The sequence below is a fragment of the Arctopsyche grandis genome, chromosome 1 (genome assembly GCF_051622035.1).
Source record: "Arctopsyche grandis isolate Sample6627 chromosome 1, ASM5162203v2, whole genome shotgun sequence".
Classification (NCBI taxonomy): domain Eukaryota; kingdom Metazoa; phylum Arthropoda; class Insecta; order Trichoptera; family Hydropsychidae; genus Arctopsyche; species Arctopsyche grandis.
The window spans coordinates 31,752,204-31,768,427 of NC_135355.1; the positions used below are offsets into that span (position 1 = coordinate 31,752,204).

General features: G+C 34.1%; 2 protein-coding genes across 4 annotated transcripts in view; one reads left to right on the forward strand and one right to left on the reverse strand.

Annotated features, from left to right (window-relative positions):
• LOC143913737 (very long chain fatty acid elongase AAEL008004-like) overlaps positions 1-6,639 on the forward strand; it is a 77,596-nt gene extending 70,957 nt beyond the window's left edge. The window contains exons 4-11 of one of the 2 annotated variants that reach the window (XM_077434846.1): positions 242-316; positions 423-505; positions 608-715; positions 1,205-1,285; positions 5,130-5,186; positions 5,266-5,508; positions 5,579-5,734; positions 5,809-6,639. In XM_077434846.1, coding sequence (XP_077290972.1) covers positions 259-316; positions 423-505; positions 608-715; positions 1,205-1,285; positions 5,130-5,186; positions 5,266-5,508; positions 5,579-5,734; positions 5,809-5,991 — 969 coding nt within the window. In that variant the 5' untranslated portion in view covers positions 242-258 and the 3' untranslated portion in view covers positions 5,992-6,639. Of the gene's footprint in view, positions 1-241; positions 317-422; positions 506-607; positions 716-1,204; positions 1,286-2,699; positions 2,784-5,129; positions 5,187-5,265; positions 5,509-5,578; positions 5,735-5,808 lie in introns of both variants that reach the window. The other variant, XM_077434090.1, reaches the window with a different exon arrangement.
• Positions 6,640-7,693: 1,054 nt separating this feature from the next.
• Lkb1 (Lkb1/serine/threonine kinase 11) lies at positions 7,694-15,559 on the reverse strand. Of its 2 annotated transcripts, none has more exons than XM_077446151.1 (7): positions 15,424-15,559; positions 14,623-15,344; positions 11,698-11,883; positions 11,482-11,618; positions 11,226-11,411; positions 10,982-11,145; positions 7,694-8,737 (listed from the first exon to the last, which is right to left on the reverse strand). In XM_077446151.1, exons 2-7 carry the CDS (start codon positions 15,316-15,318, stop codon positions 8,580-8,582), a joined length of 1,527 nt encoding a protein of 508 aa, XP_077302277.1. In that variant the 5' UTR covers positions 15,319-15,344; positions 15,424-15,559; the 3' UTR covers positions 7,694-8,579. The 2 variants fall into 2 exon arrangements, with proteins under 2 accessions (XP_077302277.1, XP_077302270.1); XM_077446144.1 differs by having other exon boundaries at positions 8,450-8,737; positions 11,030-11,145.
• Between the last annotated feature and the right edge of the window lie 665 nt (positions 15,560-16,224).

Genomic DNA, 16,224 nt, shown 5'->3' on the forward strand with positions numbered 1-16,224 from the left:
ATTTGCCTTTTATTTAATTCTTTACGTATTGGCAAATAATTAGTATGACAAACAATTATTTGTTTTTTTTTTCATTACAAAGAAACTGTTGATATTTAAAATTATGAGGCGATATTAAAGATATATGTGATATTTTTGCAACAATGTACCGTGTCTATGTTCATAGTATAATAATAACAAAAAAAAAATCTCAATATGTCAATTATATGTTATAATTCAACATTTTAATTGTTCGTTTCAGACACATCTACTTCCACAATGGCACTAATACTACGTTACATCGACGACATGCACAGCATCATGAATAAGCATGGAGGTAATAATTAATTGGCCGACTAAACTGGATTTCAGTATATGCAATGCCATCTAATACTGCTAAATCGAATTCCCTTTGTATTAACGTTTTAATTTTCTGATTTCAGACCCACGAACCAACGATTGGCTTTTGATGAGTTCGCCGATTCCCACCCTAGCGATATGCCTTAGCTACATTTATTTAGTCAAGGTATTTATCGCGAAGCAAATGGCCAACTTTATGAAAAATCGATTGTATTGTCGCATTTCTTATCGGTTTCAATATGTACGATGACAAAATTTGTTGTTTTAGGTTCTCGGGCCACGACTAATGGAAAATAGGAAACCCCTTCAACTCAAAAATACGTTAATAGTTTATAATTTCTGCCAAGTAATATTTAGCACGTGGTTATTTTATGAGGTAATACATTTTTTTTTATTAATTTATATAAATTCATATTTAATATATGTGTGAAATTAATTTTCAAGATCTGTAATGGCTCATTTACAATAGTGAAATCCTCTTATTTGAAATGATAGGTCGTAACGTAACCGATTTATAATAAAAAGATTAAGATTTATAAGAATATCTTTAAGTATTTGAATTTGAAATTTATCAGCTACTTCTGTTGTAAAAGAGCCGTTGATTTTGTATAAAATTACTATTTATCATATTTACAGATCTTCGTAAGACACAAAATCATCTCAAACATCACATATTTAATTTTGTCCACAATTCGTATTTGAAATGTAACATAGAACGATCATACTACATATTTCTATCGAATCCTTATATGGGATATTATCATAATATTTTGTTATTTATTTAATAATTTTACTATTTATAAACAATCTAATGCATATTATGTATGTATATGAAACAAATTTTTCACTTTTGTTATTTATTTAGTGTTTAATGGGAGGCTGGTGGGGTGAATACAGTTTTACCTGCCAACCTGTGGATAATTCTCATTCCCCAACAGCGATGCGTGTAAGTTTGGCGTAACGTGTTAACATTTAAAAGTTTAATTACTTAAAATACATATAGAAACGTTGGCCTCCACTCTCTGGTATATTTATATACATCATATATACATATGTATAGCATATATATGTATAATAATTATAATAGATCAATCGCAGGTTGCTTGAAAAGACATGGTGGTTTCTATCCTTATAATTCACAAACTCCCCTCACATATAATATTGCATATGTAAATACTTCACGTTCGTAGTAAATACACAAAAGAATACACGAATACGTATTATAAAAAAAAATAATCATTTCATTCATTTATCCCTTTTTATTCATAAATGGTGTTTTATTATATACATATATATATTTATATATAAATAGTGTTTTGTACATATATATTTTTAGTTATCATTTTTCATATCAGGAGCGTTCGCAATTTGTACCAAAAAAAATGCACCCAGCGTCTGTCTGTTAATAAAAAAAATTTATGCTGTTATTTTTGCAATGCCTTTTTTTATTATAGAATATGAAGTATTTCATTTTAATTTATTTTATTTTATTATATATTATGAGAGCCGTAGCTAGGGGTAATTTGTGCCCGGAACAAACATGCTACTAGCTTCCCCCCCTTTTTCTTTTCTTATCTAATTTTTTTTTTATTATTTTTTAATTCGTCCATTAAATAAAATATCAAAATTATCTCATTTAATATGAATAAAATAAAAGGAAAATATTGACATTTTCGTAAATGGATAGAATGAAAGGCGGACTTTTTCTGCATTTTAAATAAAAATTAATCGTAAAATTTAAAAAAAAAATATTTAACCACTTAATCGCCACGCGTTTGCAGAAACTGATTCGATTATTTTATTATGTGTTTTTATAGCCAACCTTTTGACACTACCTCTTGAATATATCACAAACTAACGAAATACATTGACTTTTTTCAATTTCATTAGTATCATAGGATATTTTTAGATGTCACTGTGAAGAAATCAAAATTAAATTCCAGTCAAAGCCTTAAATAAGAAGGAGCGCGCACCGGTGCACGTATGGCGATGAAGTGGTTAAAAAAATGTCATCTGCCCGCCTCCACGCTACGGCCCTGTGTATATATGTTTTGTTTCCGAACGCGCCTTCGATGTGATCAAATTTTTAGAAATCATTAATCAACTAAATATGCATGTTGAATAATTAAATTATATTTTTTTTTATTATACATAGTTATTATTGACATGGTGCTATTTTTAAATAGTTATTGGCCGTCGAGAAGTTGTGATCAATTTGTAAAGATGTTTCGAAGTGTTTGTTATATATTTTTTTTCAGACGATACCGTTCCATATTTATCCTATGGATGAAGTACATAAAAAAAAAAACTAAAATTGTTTATTTCGTTATGTATCCATGGGGTTTCTATGATTGTTTCAGTTATGTATGTCGGGTTGGGTGACGGGCCGCTACAGCTTGAGATGTCAGCCAGTAGACTACTCCAATCATCCAGAAACTATGCGGGTTATTTCTCATTTCATTTCGAAATGCAGTTCTTTATCAACCACACACTTGTGACCACTAATTCTGATGCTGCTTTAACATTATTTTCATTGAATATTTTTTTCCTTTTTGTACCAAAGTTGAAAACAACCGAATTAGTTTTGTATTGTATTATTATTGGTCACAAGTAAAATTTTCAATGTAAATTTTTTTTTCATCAGTGTGTCTTGTAAATATCATTTATTTTTATTTGTATAATACGTTCGTATATAAGGGACGATATTAGCCCCTCATTTTCGCATATCATCTAATTTTTATTTTATTGAATAAAAGTTCAAACTTCTATATGTATGTATGTACTCCCTTATATACGTTTGTTGTTTTGGAATTATATATGAAAAATGATTGGTTGCTCGACCGTTGAAGTAAATTTTGAGTTGTTGCATATACTATGGATATTGTTTCGTTGCAATTTTGCCTCTCAATTTTTTTTCAGAATGATGATTGTAGTGTGAATTATAAAATTTGAAATTTGCTCTTCGGTTAGTAGTGATTTGTATTATTTTTATTTGATGGTATAAATGACGGCAATTGAAGCCAATAAAAATTGGCATCACTACGACAAAAATCGAAACCTTCGGTACGGTTCATGTTTTGTAGACTAACTGATTTATGTTATTATTCGGTACTTCTCGAGTGTTTTTTTGTTTGTTTTTTTTAATACAATATATAATAAATGAAAATTTCTTATTTGCATGATTTTTTCTACAAATTTTTGTGTCGGTTTTTAAACGTTTTTAAATTTTTATTATGTCCTATTTTGTGATTAATTCGGTCGCATTTTATATGTAATGTATTTTATTTTGAATTTTGGTGTTGGATTGAAAAAGTTTTACGTTGAATTTTTAACAAAATTTGCTGAATTTAGCAGGGCTGTGAAGTTGTTTCAAAATTTACCGACTCCAACTCCGATTTACACGATTTTCTACAGATTAATTTTCTTGCGAACGTATGAAATTGTTAGTGATACAAATAATAGCGATTTCACAAATATAAAAAATTGAGGGAATTAAAAAAAATCCTAATTTATCTAATTATTGGTAATGAAAAATAGGTATATATAATTCATATACAAAAAATCAATTTAAAAAAAGAAATGAGAATAAAAAGAAATGAGTGTTAGGTGAATTAAACAGTTGGTTTTAACCCCAACACACCAAAATGGTTCTTTGATTATTCCGCAAAAAACGATCTCGCACAATTCACGGTACATTTGGCACCAAAAAACTCCATCAATTGAGATATTGTAATAATGAGAACTCGAGTGCCAGATATTCCGTGATCGTGATTTTAGTGGCTTGTGCGAGATCGCTTTTTGCGGAATAATCCATTTACCCATCAAAATACGTGCAATTTAACGATTTTATTTAAAATAATGTTTTTTATAAAGAAATTATTAAATTTCAATTTATTAGTGGATACATACTTTGATACTATAAATTAAATCTAATATATATTTCGAAAGAGTTTGTTTGGTTCGTAAAATCCGTTCAAATAAATTTAAATAAAATAAAACTTTGTTTGATGTTTACTATTAGATTAGCCATGTTTAAGCGGTTTATATTAAAAATACCGAGCGAATTTGAATTTGAGCTGAGCGGCCAGCAAATAGTACGGTAAAACCACTAGTTAAATAATAAAAAGGAGTCAGTTGGTATTTTCTACGACTCTGACTCAGCTTGAAATGTTCGACTCCGCGACTCCGACTCAACAGCCCTGGAACTTAATTTCCAACTTTAAAATCGGCGATGTTTTAGATCTTGTTGCAGTGTTTTTTTTTATGTCCAGCGATGGGGTTGGTAAACCTCCCCGCTGTATGGTGTTTAAATGATCACTCATCATATTTTTGACATTTCATACTTTTGTATTTAAAATTTACTTTGTATGGTTTTGGCTGTATTTTACCTATGTATATCTATCATAAACATAATCAATATTGATCGTTTGAAGTAGTTTTGTATTGACTTATATTTTGCAGTATGCACGCTTGTCCGCTACTAACAACCACTAACGATTATATTTATACTCACATACATATATACTTACGCTCACGTTATTAAAACGCTTATGTTAGCACAGTTTGCATAGATGCAATTAATCCTATCCGTTCTTGCTCTATTATTAATTCATTCACTGTAATAGTGACGGCTGCGACGCCGAGAGAGAGTGATGCCAGATTTATTAAATTATACAAGAGTTTTTTTTTTTGTTTATTTATTTAAACATAAGCTTAGACATTTTTTTTTATCATATAATTATATTATGCAACTTAAAGTATGAGACGTAAAATGCATAAATGCTTTTCAGATGGTAAATGTGTGTTGGTGGTATTACTTCTCCAAGTTCACCGAGTTCATGGATACGGTAAATATGATCAGATTCGTTTTATAATTTGACTGTGGTATGTATGTATGTTTCGTCTGATTTGACGTTTTCCTTTTAGATTTTCTTCGTGTTGAGGAAGAAGAATAGCCACGTGTCGACGCTTCACGTGATCCATCACGGTTGTATGCCGATGTCTGTCTGGTTCGGAGTCAAGTTCACCCCAGGCGGCCACAGCACGTTCTTCGGCCTGTTGAATACCTTCGTCCACATCATCATGTACACGTACTATTTGCTGGCCGCCTTCGGTCCCACCTTCCAACGCTTCTTGTGGTGGAAGAAGTACCTCACCGCTCTTCAGATGGTCTGTACATTCGAATCGACGACGTTGAAATGTGTGACGGCGTTTATAAATGTGGCGTTTTTGTTTTCAGTTGCAATTCGTTGCAATCATGGTGCACGCCTTCCAGCTTCTCTTCATCGACTGCAACTATCCGCGTGCCTTTGTGTGGTGGATCGGCATGCACGCTGTACTGTTCTTCTTCTTGTTCAACGAGTTCTATAAAGAGTCCTATGCCAGGAAGGATAAGGTTGCTAACGTTTGTTTATATTGTGTTTAGGTTTGGTTTTTATGGAATGTGTGTTAATTGGAGTTGGGTTTTAGATGAAGGCCAAGTTGAAGGAAGCCAGGATGGTGCACGAGAACGGCAAGCATTATACGAACGGTGTCACCAACGGCAGTGTGAAGCCGATGCAGAACGGCGTCAACCACGCCACCAAAGTCTCCGACTATTACCTGAACTCCAACGATGTGCACTTGCGTAAACTGCAGTCGGCGGACAACTGATGTACGATGTTGCGCTTCCATTGTTGTTTCGCATCGCACATGTCACTTGTACCGCTGCCGCTACGTACGCATAGTTTTAAACGTCAATATTATTATTGTAATAATTATAATATTAAATTATATAATAATATTGTTTTTCAAACGCGTCTATGTTTATAGATTGGGTTGTGAATAAATAGTTAATTGTGTTTTTCCATGTGAACTTCATCATAGAAGATAATCATCAAAATAATTAAAATAATGAAAAAAAAAAATGAAATTATATATTTTAGTGTAATTAATTGAAATTTGTAAATATATTTCTATATATATATATATGTATAGTGTAAAATATATACAGCTATTGGATTGTGACAAATTTAGCCTTTGTATAAAACTGTGTAAGGTAAATCAATTTCGCAGTGTATATTATGTCCCCCCATCGACCCCCTCTCTTGTACCAATGTGAATTTTTTTGCTTTAATATCTGTCGAATATATATATATAATATAATTATATTTATTGTATCATTTAAGAATAATTGCTTAATCAATGCTCAATTATTCCGCCCTTTTATAAATTTTATTATTTTAAATGATAAAATATCAAATTAAGGTTTTATCATTTGTAGTTAATTGTAATAATGATAATAATGGTAATGAAAAAAATGGTGTGTCTAAAATAAATTGTCGGTCAAAAAAAAAAAAAGGGATAAAAATGCTGCAGTGCAGTTTGGTTTTTTTCTGTTTAAGATTTTAGGCCATAATTTTTAGCATTTAAAAACATAATATAATTATTTTATATATAAATATATATATTTATTTGTTGCGAGTCGCTCTCGTCGCCGGTTTACATTGTGCCGTCTTACGGGACGACCGTTCTCGATGATTAAATTTTTGTATTCTTCGGTCGGTGTAAATCGGCGACGGGTTGAGACAATTTATTGTTACGGAATCATTACTTGCGAATCTATGGTGAATTCGTTTTGAATTTTTAATCTTAAATTAGTGGGTGAAATGATCTAAACAGAAATTTATTTATGTATAAATAAATAAAACAAAAAAATACAATTTATAATTTGTATATTTTAATGTGTTTTTTTTTTCTCTATATTTATATGTATATTTGGATCATTTTTTGATTCCTTAGTCGTTTTAAGTGTTTTGTTTTACCTTTTTTTTTTTAACTTTGTGTCATCTTACTCTCGTGAAGATATAAAATATTCTTGCGTTTGGAAAAATATTGCTATTTTTATATAATATAATATATGTACGTATAACAAATGTGTCAGCATGAAAAAATATGAAAATTCTAATATTTATACATAATAATAATACCTCATTTATGTACGAATGAATTACCCCGGGTTTGTATGTATGCGATTTCAAGATATCGCTCTCGTCGAATCGAAGAGTGGCCTCCAGGATTTTACCCCGTTTGAATGTTCCGAACGAACCAATAATGTGTGTACTACGTGATCTACATTCTACCTTTATATATTAATATAAAAAATATATATATATATATATTATTATATACATATGTATTAATGATATTGTTTCTACGAATGTGTCAGTGTAGAGTGTACTAAAATACATACTTACTGTGTCGGAAATAAGCTCTCGCTTTTTAAATAAATGGAATTAATAACATTTCTGTACTTCATTTGTTTTTTTTTTCTTTACATATCCCGTTTGAAAAAAAAAAACATGTATACTTTATTGAAAATGATATTTATTTTGTTGCTGTCATTACTTTTTTTTCCTCTTTTCAAACATTAACTGTAATTTTTTACACAGATATTCAAAACGTACATACATCGTATAATTATTTACAATAATAATCACATTGACAATTTTTTGCGCACGCTTTATATTTTATACAGTTTATGTACACTAATTGAAAGAAAAAAAAACAACTTTTTTTCACTTAGTAATTTTGCTTTGTAGAAATTATACATCAACAACGTAATACATAAATATTTTTTTTTTAACACTTTTTTCATATATATTTACAGATATATTCACTATAAGTGAAAACCGTCCATTAGTTATACATATGTATATAAGTACTTTTGATGATTTTTTTACCATTATATTACTAAATTATAAAATTAATACAATATATACGCATATTTGCGTTTAGAAATATTAAATATTAAAAGAATTGATTGCACTGAATTCCTTGAAATAAAATGAAACTTTATACACACTAAAACAAAAATACATTTCCAACGGTACAATGACACGTGATCACCGATAAGTGATTCTAAAACTAAATTGATTAGCGAACATTTGTCAATTGAAGTGGCAATACAGATATACAAATCGCCGAGTTAACTAAGATTGAACAATTTTTTCCTATTTATATCTACGCCACCGCAACATCATACTATTTGTATACATATATATATATAAATAAATATACACATATATTATATATTTACAATTCAATCCCATCATTCAACCTTTCGGATGCCTCGCCCTAAATTGTAACAATACGATAACACTTTACATATTAAAAAAAAAATCTAACATAATCTATGCGACAATTTGTTAAGCAGTCCACCGCTGTCGATCACCGAGAGTTATAAAAAAATATCGACACGATCACGACAACTTGCACGACGGAAACTTCTTGGACGACATGCACGATATCGGCTTCTTCCAGCGCTTCTTCTGGCCGCCCTCTTGATGTGGCTGCGAACCGTTGGCCGTCTTGGCTGGAGGCGATTGCCTATCCTCGGAATACTCGTACATCATCTCCTCTGAAAGAACAAAACGAACGCGTCAAGAAGCGAACGAGACCGCGAACCGAATCGTTAGTATTTAATACGAAATACTATTATGCGTCATTCACACTTGTTAAAATTGTTAGATTTATACCTAGAAGCAATTTAAATATCCCATCATTCATAAAACTAAAACGAGAGCTCAAATTCAAATCAAAGCAACAATTCAAACATTAGTAAGATGTATATATATATATATATATATATGTATATATATAAATCAAAATATTGAAAGGCGCTAAACTAAGCCGTCTCGTATTAATTGTTCCAGTGTTAATATTGCAAAGTTTTTACTGTTATTTTCTTTTTATTGTTTTCTGTGCACAAACCTAACTATACTCATCGCGTCAATCATGGTACACGGTTTCTGAAATTGTTCGATGAATAATGGACATTATTAATATGGCAAGCATTCAAATGGAAACCAAAGAGGCGAGTGTGAGATGCAAAAAATACTGGCAAAATGTCGTCCGAATCAAATTCGAATAATATACACTTCAAAAAGTATCAACAGCATTGTTTTAGTATGTATGTATATGTGTTACAGTCCAAATGTATATTTCGTTCGCTCATGAACATACGTACTTGTTTGTTCATACACGAACCAATCTGGCGAGTAAGGGGGGGAAAACACACAGAGTGGTACGTGGGTACGTGTTTTTTATAGATACTTTTAAACATGCGATAAAAAACGCAGCACCCTCTAGTCCATTTACATGGTACGCAGTCCCAAAAATCACCCCCTGGAGTCTTTTCGGTGATATTTTATCGTTGTATTTATCCTTGCTTGACAGTGAATCCCATATTTGAAGAAATGTAGGAGAAACTTGTCGGTTTCATATGCATATGCAAACATGTGCAACCTCCCAAACATGTGCATTCTGCACATGCAACTACAACCGAATTTGGTTTGGGGAACACCCACTGTTTACAAGCCAGGGACATGACGTCCTATACAATTCAGTGTGTTTTTGCCCTTACAGTTAGGGTGACCATTCTTCCCAAAACTCAAAACAGGAATCTCAGCAAAAAAATTGCCCCCTTTATATAAAAAAAAACGACCAAAAATTTTATAATTTTTCCCCTCAAATAACCATTAATATCGTCAAGTTATAATTTTTTTCAAAATGTACAATTTTATGTACAAGGAAAATAAAATTAAAAAAAATATATATATACATATATAATATTTGATATTCATGCGGCATAGACTGCTTTTTTTCTGAAACGTATAAAATTAACAAATAAAATAACTACAAATTTTCCAAAAAGGTATTCTTGGTTTCTGTTAAGTGCAAAAATTATGTATAACTACATACATATAAATTTAGATTTTTTTTAAATTTTCATTTCTTCATTTGTTAAGTTTTATGATTTTTACCAGAACGTACATTTCTTTATAAGAAGTAAATTAAACAAGATAACAAATTAAATACGGTATTATATTGTATTTCAGTTATTTAAAAATAATTATGATGAATATAATAGCACAAATCGATTACTTTTTCAGAGACACGTGAAATGATTAATGTAACAAAAACGGGAATTATACCAGCGTTGTAATGCGGTGTCCATAATATTTCCCTTGTAAATACATATAATACTTGACGTTTTGACATATCAAAGACAACTAAAAAGTTTTGACAGCTATATGGGAATATGACACAGATTGTACGATCCTGAATCGAGGTCGATGATCTCATCTACTCCTCCATAAAACACAAGTAGTACGATTACATCATCGCGTTTCTGTAAGAGCATGCAGAGCCGACCTCGTCTGAAGAATCTTCGTGCAGACAAATTCAACTCGCTCCACATAAACAACCCTGAGTCCATAGGAATCCCCGAGAGCATGATTTCACCAGTCAAGCTATGCATTGCACAACCAACCAGGATATACATAAACTATCGCACGAGCTCTAGAACCAGTGAGCCTACTTCCCTCGCCATACATACAATAATACTTGAATACGACTCAGTCGAAACATAAACCTCCCCTGCCAACAGCTAAAAGTTTCATGCGTCACCTGGTGAGTCTATTTGAAGATAGCTCTCAAATGTTAGCACTTCAACTAAAACCAATAGTTCGTGTGCACAAACTAGTACATTCATAAATTAACCGTAGTGAACACTTGGACTGTAACATACGTATATATAAATTGTTATTTTTTGCATCCGATTTGCCGATATGAAACTTAGATGATGAATGAAAAATCGCACCATTGAGATCGTGCTCGGTGTAGTATACGGGTTCATTTTTATCACTACCGTAATGATATTCTTCGAGATATGGCAATACGGTCATGTCATGCAGTTCGTCGCCGTGCAGCGCCGGAATCGGCACCCAGTTATCTCCGTGTCTAGGCGGCTTCCTCTGCATCCATCTGCAATACCAAAGACGTTAAAACAACACACACACACAAACTCGACGGCGTTTCAAAACCACTCGGAAACGAAAACCTACGCTTCACGTCTGATTTCAGGTATCGAAAATCGAGACTCGGGATCCCGGTGGAGCATTCCGCTGAGCAGCGTCTCGAGCGGTTCGCCCAGACCCTCGGGAAACGTATACTCAGCTCGTCCGATGCATTCGAACAATTTGTAGATATTATCGCCCTCAAACGGATACAAACCCGTCGTTAAATTATACCTGAAGCACACGTCAAAGATTAAAAAAAAAAAATTGTACTAATATTCCGACGATTGTTCAAGAAGCATACAATGTGACGCCACTGCTCCATATATCGACTTTACATCCGGAGAATTCGTCGGCCCCATTTGCTATTTCGGGCGGTTGAAACGCCGGTGACCCTTGAGCTGTGTGACAAATGTCTCCAGCCGAGAACATATCTAATGCCTGTGAAAATAGACGAGTAATATATAAATATCTTTTTTTTGGTCATACAATACATGATATATTCATGTATAATAAGTACCTCGGCGACTCCGAAATCAGATATTTTCAAGGTGTGATCTAAAGTTAGAAGGAGATTGCCCGGTTTGATATCTTTGTGAACCACTCCTTGGCTGTGCAGGTATTCTAATCCGTCGACAAGTTGAGAGAAATACACGTGCGCTTGATCTTGAGGGAATTTTTTCGTCGATGTTGAATCTAACATGTCCTAAAATATAATATTATACATCAAGATTTAGTTCTATTATATGCGTCTGATGCATTCCAGAATGTTCTTCTATCGGAAGAGTGAGGAAAATGAAGATGTCGTATACAGTGGATGTCACTTAATTGGGACGCCAATTAATAGATTCAGCCGGCTATTTGGAATGAATCCCAAGGAACGAAATCCACTTATGGAGATCCTTCAGCTTCGCTGATTAGATTCAGCTGGATATTGAGGACGTGACAAGCATGAAATTGTCAAAAACGGGTGGTGCTGTATAGTATGACTAGTAGTAGTGCAGTGTTGTGCTGAGCTGTTGACGTGCAGTTCTGGATAATATGAGTTGGACAGATAATGTCACAAATGAGTGAGTTTTGTCTCAAATGAATAAAGCGAAAGACCGTCAAGAGAAGAAAACTTGAATACTTTCAACTTGAGACATATCAACTCTTGCATCTTATTAACTAGAGCAGGCCTGGGCAAACTGCGGCCCGCCAAGTATTTTGGTGCGGCCCGCGAGTAAAATTCAAAAAAAGTTTACTTTTTTCTGATCTAAATTTTTTTTTGTTGATTTGTCAAATGTTTTGTCGTTTCTTAGATAAGATATAATTCGAATTTGGGCCAACCTAGACTACAAACTTTAATGAGCAATTATCATCAATATTAGAATCAATCACATGGTACTCGATAGCTCTCGACGAAAGTAATGATCGAAAAGATACCGCACTGTTATTAATTTTCATACGCGGATGTAACTCTAAATTTGAAATTATTGAAGAGTTTTTGTCAAATTTTATCCAGGATACAATTTGCGAAAATTGTCCCGATTACAATTTAATTATAATTCGTTGTATTATACATCAACAAGTATTGTACAAAAATATGTTAAAAGTTGAACATGTGACATCTTGTATTATTAAACTTGTAAATTTAATACGATCGAGTGCCTTGAAAAACAGACAATTCATTGCTTTTCTTCAAGATATTGAATCTGAGTTCACAGATACTATTTATCATAATCATATTCGATGGCTAAGCCTAGGAAAAATACTTCGGCGAGTATGGGATACAAAAGAAGAAATTTTTCTATTTTATAAAATGAAAAATATTATCGACTTTCCCGAATTAACTGATAATGACTGGCTGTGTGATTTTGCATTTACTTTGGACATCGTGAAACATTTAAATACTTTCAACACAGTGTTCCGAGGGGAAAATTTATATGTCCATGATATGGTGAAAAGTTTGAATGGATTTAAATTAAAACTACGACAGTTTTTTCACCATTTATTTATTAAACGGGTAGATCACTTTTCAACCATGAAATTGCTGAAGATATCAGAAAATAAATTTGAAGAATATGGTGAAATTATCAACGATTTAAGTGGTGAGTTTCCATGACGATTTGGCGACTTCCAAAAAATTTAAATAGGCTTGGCATTTATACGAGATCAATTGCAATATATATTGATAGTGTATCGACGGAGCTATAAATTAATATAATATATTTACAGTGGGATGCTGATTTAAGGGAATTACACCGTTATGAAGAAATTTGAAAATTTTAACAACGCCCTGATATGTAAAAATTCGACAAACTTAGAGATTTTGCTCAAAAAAATGCTGGTGGTTTTTTGATCAACCTACATATGTAAGTAAACAAACATTTTCAATCGTAAATATCAATAAAAATTCTTTTACAATCAAGCATCAAAGATGAAAATTTTGATGCTTGATTGTAAAACAAAATTTTCTCCTGAAATTAAAAAACTGTTTAAGATGTAAAACAGTTTCATTCGTCAAATTAAATTATTTTTTTGTATGAAATTTAAAAAAAATGATGTTTTAATTCCTTTCACGATAATTCATAATGTGTATATCTAAAAATAGTATTTTACTTGCGGCCCGCCGCTCATTTTTAATTTCTAAAGTGGCCCTTCATCCAAAAAGTTTGCCCAGGCCTGAACTAGAGGAAGATCTGCAGAAGGAGAGGCCTGGAAGAAGGACGTCCTGGCTGAAAAACCTGAGACAACAGTTCAATCGAAGTATCACTGCACTATTCTGGGCGGCTAAGGCTATGGATAAAGCACTAGGACAAGAAGAGGGAAACCACTGATAAAAAAATCGAAGACGAATAAAGTAAGGGCGAAAACACACTGAATAGTACGGAACGTCACGTCCTTGGCACCACGCTGACAGTGGGTATTCCTCAAACCTTTTACATTTCTTCAAATATGGGATTCACCATTATCGATCACTGTCAAACAAGGATAAAATAACACCGAAAACACTCCAGGGGGTGATTTTTGGAACTGTGTACCATGTATATGGGTGCATCATTTTTTCGCATGTTTAAAAATATCTATATCTCGTACCACTCAGTGTGTTTTCGCCCTAAATGTATCACAATATAAGCATGTACTTATTTAAATTGGCATTGAAATGAGCCTCTATTTGCATTACTCATTGTAACTGCTATGTATGTATGTATGTATGTACATCTCTTATCGGTTAATTTTTTATAATGGTGTATACATTTTTAAGTTTTCAGATTGCACTATTTGGGTTCCCTTTACAAACTGCAAATTGACAGAATGACGATAAATTAAGTGCAAGCGTGTTACAAAGGTTCGCTTATCGTCTATTAATAAACCTAAGAATTGATCGATCCGCTCATAGTGTAAATTGCAATCAGAACTGAAAGAGTAAATCTGATAAGAAAATGTTTTGAAATATAAGTACCTGCAGAACTCCCACACAATACTCCATGATGAGATACATTTTCTGTTTGACGTCGTTCACGATGACGTCCACCAGTTGTATGATATTCTTGTGAGCGAGTAATTTGAGCAGTTGCACCTCTCGAGCCACGCTCTCTTCCCCGTGTGGAATTCGCCTGAGACGGCGACGCTTCAAGATCTTGGCGGCGCGTCGGCACAGCGTCTCCGAGTCCAGCATCTCCTTGACCTTTCCGTAGGAGCCTTCGCCGAGCACGTCTCCCATCACATACTTGCCGACCATTTTGCAACGACGCTTGTCCCGCTCGTAGACGACGTCTTCGCTGTTGACCCGCTGGAAGAAGAGGTTGGCCGGGTCGATGACGTCGAGCTGCTCGAGCTGGTCGAGCTGCTCGATCTGCTCGTCGTCCATCCAGTGCACGGGGGGCAGTTGTGGTGCGTGCGGTGTGTGTGGTGCGTGGTGTTGGTGTTGGTGTTGGTGTTCGGCGGGATGGGGGCCCAGCGTGGGGGCGTCGGCGTCGAGCGAGAGGCTGACGGGGCTGGCGGGGGCGGGGCTGCGCGAGGGGGGCGAATCGGCGAGGGGGCGGAGGCAGCCGAAGGCGAGGGGCGGCTCGCGGCGCAGCCACATCCTGGGGTCGGCCGCCGAGTTCGCCGCGCCCCCCAACTGCGCCCCCGGGGGCCACGCCGCGCTCTCCGTCATCTCATCTACTGCATCTACCGGCTCACCTGCAACCGATACCGATTTCGATTTACATAAGGTCGTGCTCGCTGCACTGGAAACTCCTTCGAACACTCGCACACTCACCATGATCTGGTGCAGAAGCCGTGGATGAGGAGGCCCGCCATGGCGCAGACGAGGGTTGGACGAGGAGCGCCACAGCTCGTCACTTCCGTTCACTCAAAATTTTTGACACATGCATCATTAAAGTGTTGCCAGAATTGAAACTAGTTCGGTTCGTTTTCATTCAAATATTCACGATGGGAACACTTGAGCTTTTGGCCACAACCTCTTTTATTTATTTATACATAGGTATTTGGCTGATTGGATTTTAAAAATGGAAAAGTATGATTTAAAAAAAATATATTGCTTTATGACGTTAATGAGAATCTATTGAGTCCTCCAAGGCTACCGCTAATTATAGTAAGACAAGCATTGAAGTAGAATGGGTAGAAGCGCTCTCAGCTTCCAAAAATGTTGCTACTAAAACATAAACATATATATATATATACAGTGGCGGACTGGGACTGAAATCAGTGCATGCCAGGAGTCAAAGGGGGCCCACCCAGGGTTAAAAAAATTTGTCCCCCCCCCCCATATAACAAAATTTTCTTCTTTTCACCACGCTAAAAATCAAGGGAAAAAAATAATTGAAATTTTCAAAAATGGGAATAAACAAATTTAGGTACAAGAAAATTGGCAAAAGCAAAATAGATCCATAAATTTCATTGTATATTTCGTTTTAACCCTTGTCCTGGGTAAATACAATGCATCATAAAAGAATGCGGCATAAAAGCGGCTTTTACTTTCGATAGAAAACAATCAGAGACGTCATTTCAGCTTTTTCTTGGGGGGGGGCAGGCAAAGATTGATCAAATAATATTTTCA